This window comes from Penaeus vannamei, chromosome 9, assembly GCF_042767895.1.
Source record: "Penaeus vannamei isolate JL-2024 chromosome 9, ASM4276789v1, whole genome shotgun sequence".
Classification (NCBI taxonomy): domain Eukaryota; kingdom Metazoa; phylum Arthropoda; class Malacostraca; order Decapoda; family Penaeidae; genus Penaeus; species Penaeus vannamei.
Window position 1 is genome coordinate 7111025 of NC_091557.1, and position 7500 is coordinate 7118524.

The following is a 7500-nucleotide window of genomic DNA, read 5'->3' on the forward strand; positions in this document are numbered from 1 at the left end:
TCTTATTATCATTATGGTTGTCATCATTATCGTTATTATTGTTGTTATTGTTATCATCTTTTCTACCATTGCTGTTGATATTATTATTATTATCATTATTATTATTATTATTATTATTATTATTATTATTATTATCATTATTATTATTATTATTATCATCATCATTATTGTTATCATCATCTTTATCATTATTGTCATTATCACTATTATTACTGTTATTATTATCATTATCATTATATCATTATAAATACCATTATCATTGTCATTGTAGTTATTATTGTTATGATCATCAATGAGGTCAATGTCATTTTCCAATATTAAAAGAACATATCACGACTAAATCACCTTACAAATCAACGTTTTAATACTAACTGCTATAGAATATTTATTGCAGTCGAATCTACAGTGATTTCGTACTTGTAACATAACGCATTCTCATGTCTTTTTGTAGAAAGGTCTAGAAACATCGACACATAACGGTCATTCGCATCATTTATGAATCAAATCGAAACACAGTGAGATAAAAAAAAAAAAAAAAGTTTATCTAGATCGTTCGAGAAAGTTCCTTACCTCGCTGTGATGAGACGGAACGAAAGCCATTGAGAAATATTGCACGCGATTGAACGTTTGTAATATCTGTCTATTTGGTTAGTATTGTGTATTTTTTTATATTTAGCATGTTTCTCTTTATGGTTATCTGTTAATGCTGGTGAGAATGTAATTATTTTGAAAGATTATTAGCGGAGAGTACCGGAGAAAGGGGCACGGTGAACGAAATGATAAGGAATCCCATGACATACGAGACCTATTGTGACTGGTTAACAGCATCTAATGCATGACACGGGATGATGCCAAAATCTGATAACATTTATCTACACAAACAAACCTCTACTTTACAATATTTCTGATATTACAATATTTCTGATATAACAATATTTCTGATTGAAAAAAAAATCACAGTACATATTACCGAAAGAGACAAAAAAGCGAGAGAAATCTTGCTTCCCTACGCACGTAATAGTGAACGAAATGAAGGTTTATAATACATCCCTTAACTAGGCAACGTTTTAACCGCTTCGTATATAAGCAGACGAAACCCTAACCGCTTTACACAGGGAAAGCTGGAGACTCCTTGACATCTCTGGCTTCCTAGACACGTGTGATCTTCACTGTATTTTACTCGATATTTCTGCTGTTCTCATCAGGTTGGTGTTATATAACGTTCAATTATCGTACTGGTTAATCGATTATGTACGTATATATATATAAATATATATATATATATATATATATATATATATATATATATATATATATATATACAGTATATACATATATATGATCTCCATAGATATATTCATATATATATATATAGATAGATAGATAGATAGATATGTATATATAGATAGTTAGATATATAGATACACACATATATATAGTATATACATATATATAGTCTCCATAGATATATTCATAAATATATATATATATATACAGTATATACATATATATAATCTCCATATATATATATATATATATATATATATATATATATATATATATATATATATATATATATATATAACACTTCCATATATATATATTCATATATGTAATATATCCGTATATATATTCATATATACATATATACATATATATACATATATATATATATATATATATATATATATATATATATATATATATATATATATATATATATATGTGTATATGTATATATATACATATATATACATATATATATATATGTGTGTGTATATGTATATATGTATGTATATATATATATATATGTGTGTGTATATGTATATATGTATGTATATATATATATGTATGTATATATATATATATATATATATATATATATATGTATGTGTATATATATATATATGTATGTATATGTATATATGTATATATATGTATATTATATATATATATATACATATATATATATATACATATATATATGTGTGTGTGAGTGTGTGTGTGTATTGATATATCAATATATATATATATATATATATATATATATATATATATATATATATGTATGTATATATATATATATATATATATTTACCGAAACCATATTTTGTGCTGTTAGATTGTCATATATCATTGTCATATCGTAAAGTATGGTTTAATTAATTTGCTGACTAAAGATTCTTATCGCTGCAAAGGTAATCAAACAAAAATACACACATGCATTTTTTTTTTTTTTTCATTAAGTGATAACAGATGAAGAAGCAATCGCATTTCAGCTATTTTACATATTCAAATTGCCGACATAAATACAAGCTGTTAATATCTGTTCCTGCACTATATTGCACCACTCGAGTCGGATGAATTACCATTAGGGAAATATTTCTGAACTCAGCCAAACAAAAATAAAAACCCATATGGTAATTAATTCCTAAAATACGGTACGGAGCATCAAGTCAAATATTTTGCGAGTAGTTGTAAAATGTATGATTATTATCAACTTTATATTGCACCTCTTCCCGGTGCCTTCCCAAAGCTTTCATTCTCAGGCAAATAAAAGGTTGCTGAATCATGCTGACTCATAAAGGCAGACGTGCTTGCAAATGCATTCGAGAGAGGGAGTTGTTGTCACAGGAAATACCAGACAGCCAATGGGAGGCGGTCACGGTGTGGGTTCATATTGACACGAGGGAAGAGTAGGAAGTTGGTTATAATGTTAGATATAGAAATACACCGTTTGAGGACGCACGCAAGCACGCACACGCACACACACGCACTCACTCTCACTGACTGACTCACTGGCTCACACACACAAACACGCACACACGCGCACACACACACAAACAAACACACACACACACACACACACACACACACACACACACACACACACACACACACACACACACACACACACACTCATTCACTCACTCACTCACTGTGTGTGTACATATATGTACACACACATTCACTCACTCACTGGGTGTGTACATATATGTACACACACATTCACTCACTCACTGTGTGTACACACACACATTCACTCACTTACTGTGTGTACACACACACATTCACTCACTCACTGTGTGTACACACACACACACATTCACTCACTCACTGTGTGTACACACACACATTCACTCACTCACTGTGTCAACACACACACACGTACACACACATACACACACAAACTACATATCTATATATAACTATACGCTATACATTTCCGAACTCTCTCAAACCAATCATCTTTCATTTGCCATGAAGAGTTTTTTCTACGGGGGGATACCTTCACAGATTTTCTTTTTCTTAATATTTTATATGAGCTAAATTTCATATATATATATATATATATATATATATATATATATATATATATATATATATATATATGTATGCATATATATACTTATATATTTTTTTCTTTCTTATTTTTAAGCGTAATCCATGGGATGTTTCGCGTTTTTTTTCTAGACACATGATAAACATAAATCAATCTATCTACTTATCTATATATAACTATATAACTATATATATAACTATATAACCATATATATAACTATATACATGCATATATAGGTATATATATATGTATATATAACTACATAAAACTATATATATAAATATGAATACAAATAAGTATATATATATATATATATATATATATATATATATATATATATATATATATATATATATATATATATATATACATATATATACATATATATACATCTATATTACATACATACATACATACACACCCATAAACACAAACATATATATACATATATATATATATATATATATATATATATATATATATATATATATATATATATATATATATATATATACATATGGTACACCCGGATATAGAGATATAGAAATATTAGTGAATATCGAATTTTCTTTACTCCCTGTATGTATAATGTTTCTTTATTGCAAATTCAGCACTGATGTTATTTATTACGAAATGAAATGTTTTTCTTTATTCGTCTATCAATCACATGCAACAATCCAAAAATATGTTTAAAATTTAGAAGGAAAATGTAGAGCAGTGTATATTACTGTTTTATTTGAGTATGCGATAGAGTTGCCAGGTGCCATTTTTGTCACTTTTGGATGACACCATTTATAAGTTTGTTTCAGTTTCAAGCAGGTTTAACTAATATTTTCAGAATGCTTCTGGAGGTGGTCTTGCTGCTCGTGAGCTTGTTCGCATGCCTGTGGGCGTGGGGCAAGTGGTGCCACGGGCATTGGGCACGACTAGGGGTGCCCTCGCCGCCCGCCCGCCCCTTCACCGGCCATTTGCACCACGTGTTCTCTTCGACGAGGCCGGTGTGGGAGTGGCGGGAGGAGGCCTACCTTCGCCATGGTGGACAACGTGTCTGCGGCCTCTACAACTTCCTCACGCCGCAGCTCCTCGTGGGCGACCCGGAGCTCCTGAAGGGTGTCCTCGTCAGGGACTTCGATCACTTCGTGGACCGGAGGCATCTCGACCTCGCGGGACCTGAAGACCAGGTGACCCTCCGCGATTTTTTTTTTTTTTTTTCTCTCTCTCTCCCTCCCTCACTCTCCCCCCCCTTCTCTCTCTCCCTCCCTCCCTCCATCTCTCTCTCTCTCTCTCTCTCTCTCTCTCTCTCTCTCTCTCTCTCTCTCTCTCTCTGCCTCTCTGTCTTTCTGTTTCTCCCTCCCTCTTCCTCTACTCCTCTCTCTCTCTCTCTCTCTCTCTCTCTCTCTGACCTGCAACACACCCCACTACCCAGCGAGGACACCCCACCCACCTGACCACCACGTAACCATTACAGCTGTGGAACGACATGTTAAACAACGCGACAGGAGACCGATGGAAGCGCATCCGAGCAGCTGTGACCCCCGCCTTCACCTCAAGTCGGCTCAAAGTCATGTTTCCTCTCGTCGCCGAAAAAGCTGGAGTTTTGGGCCACGTCGCGAGGTCCCTGGCGAAGCAGAGCGAGAAGGTCGAACTGAAAGTAAGTGGAGAAAGGAGGAAAAGGAGAGAAAATGGAAGGGTTTGAATGGGAATGGATTATTTCACCAAGGCAAGATGTTTGATTGAAGGGTATTACTACGACAAGACTGTTTTTCGCTTAGGTTTGTTATTTAAAAATCATATCGCATTCCTACTTATGGTGGATTTTGTCTAAGCCTTTTGTAAATTGTAAATGGATTCATATTATTGTTCACATTTGTTATACTAAATTCTTGATTTTTTTTCCAATGTTCTCTGTACTTGTAGAATGTGCCGTATAACTAGCGTTCATTAAGAGGAATAGTTTCCTATTTCGGTTTCCAGTCACTGTTACTGGATCACCCTACGTTTCAACATACAGTTTTCCATTTCGTTTTCCCTTAATACATTCATCATGGATGCAAAGGATTCGTTGGCATCTTGTTGTTTTTGCCTATGTTGCTCAGCGTTATTTTTTTTATTTTCTTTTACTCTTTCTCTCTTCTCTCTCCTACCACCAGGGTTTGCTAGGTCTCATGCTGCTTTGACATTTTTGTTATTTTTTCTCCTATGTTTTCAGTGCTTTTTCTTATCATTCTTTCTCTCTTCTCTCGCCTCTTACCACCAGGGTCTGCTCGGTCGCTTCAGCATGGACGCGACGGCCTCCTGCGGCTTCGGGATGCAGTGTGACTCTCTGAACCACAAGGAGAGCGAGTTCTGCAGGATCGCGGCCGTGTGAGTATCGGATCATTATTTTTCTTATGTCTTTATTATTCGGATTTGCTATTTCTTTTCGCAAATTGGTTATTTTAAATTGGTCATTGGGTTAATAGATTGTTTTTCTCACTCGGATGGTTCGTTTCTTGTTAGAATTGTGTTCATTTTTTTGTATTTCTCTTTAGGTGTGATGTTAATAACTTGATCTGGATGAACATGACGTTAGGGGAGACTTAGTAATTGTTAAGATTTAGTTGTAGGATTAACTTAATAATAAAAAAAAATAAGCAGAGAGGAAATGGATTCATTTAGACTCGATTCTAAGCAAATAATTATGTGTAGTAAATGTAATAGCAAGTTCGTGCAGTCAATGAATAAATATACAGTCAAGTTTTCATCCCCCTTTACCAGCAAGGACAATTTCATCCAATTCTTTAACCGTAGTTAATATACCTACCATTTCTACACCACAGAAGCACACACCCGAATTTTGAACCCTATATATATATATATATTTTTTTTTTATTGTTTTAATTGCTTTATTTTTAATTTCATCTTTATTTTTTTCTTTATTTTTTTTATTTCATTTTAATTTTTTTCTTTATTTTTTTTTTATCTTTATTTTGTATTTCCTTTTTAATTTTTGTTCTTTATTTTTTTATTTCCTTTTTAATTTTTGTTCTTTATTCTTTTATTTATCTTTATTTCTATTCTTTTTTTTACTCTTTCGCAGTATTTTCAACCCAACGATGTGGCGGATCATGAAATTAACCAGCTTCTACATCGCGCCCCGCTTGTGTCGAGCGCTTGGTATGAGAGCGACTAGCGACGGTCTGCTGTACTTCGCTAAGGTTAGCATCAATCGCTACTTGCTGAATGCTTGAAACGTGAAATGTATAGACTTTTGTTTATCAATTATTTGTCTAGAAACGTGAAATGTAAGTATGCGGAGATATGTTTGTGTTTATTGATTATGTGTTTAAAAAATAACGCGGAATATTCCATAGATTGTATTTTAAACGATAAAGAAATGTTTATATGGAATATATACCGGAATATTAAATGTACAAGATTCCATGCTATTAGTACAGCTACTCCATATGAGCGAAAAAATCATATGATTCTATATTTAAATCACTGAATCACAAAAAAAAACATATAATCATATATTTAAATTTAAACTGAATCGCGGAGAATTCACATAATTATATATTTAAATACCCATTGAATCGCAAAAGGCTACATTATTCTACACTTGAATCTCCATTGAATCGCGAAAAATCCATATAATTACATATCTAAATCTCTATTGAATCGCAAAAAATGCTTGTAATTATGTATTCTAATCCCACTGAATCGCAAAAAATCCATATTATTATGTATCTAAATCTCTATTGAATCGCAATAAATGTATATAATTTTATATTCAAATCTCCAATGAATCGCGAAAAATCCATAAATTATATATATATAAATTTCCAATGAATCGTGAAAAATCCATATGATCGTATATCTAATTCTCAACTGAATATATATTTCCAGTGAATCGCGAAAAATCCATATAATTATATATCTAAATAACTGAATCGCAAAAAATCCATACAATTGTGATTTGAAATTTCCGTTGAATCGAAAAATCCGTATATTCATAAATTTAAATCTCCACTGAATCGCGAAAAATCCAGATAATCATATACCTCAATCTCAACTGAATCTCGAAAAAATCCATATAATCATGTATCTAACTATCCATTGAATGGAAAAAAAAAATCCAAAATCCATATAATCATGCATCTAATTATCCATTGAAT

General features: G+C 32.1%; 1 protein-coding gene across 1 annotated transcript in view; it reads left to right on the top strand.

Annotated features, from left to right (window-relative positions):
- The first annotated feature begins 1071 nt into the window (after positions 1 to 1071).
- Positions 1072 to 7500, top strand: part of LOC113807837 (cytochrome P450 3A13) — a 9189-nt gene continuing 2760 nt past the window's right edge. Inside the window, exons 1-5 of the mRNA XM_027359135.2 lie at positions 1072 to 1205; positions 4182 to 4524; positions 4812 to 4994; positions 5601 to 5707; positions 6423 to 6540. Coding sequence (XP_027214936.2) covers positions 4183 to 4524; positions 4812 to 4994; positions 5601 to 5707; positions 6423 to 6540 — 750 coding nt within the window. The 5' untranslated portion in view covers positions 1072 to 1205; position 4182. The remainder of the gene's footprint in view (positions 1206 to 4181; positions 4525 to 4811; positions 4995 to 5600; positions 5708 to 6422; positions 6541 to 7500) is intronic.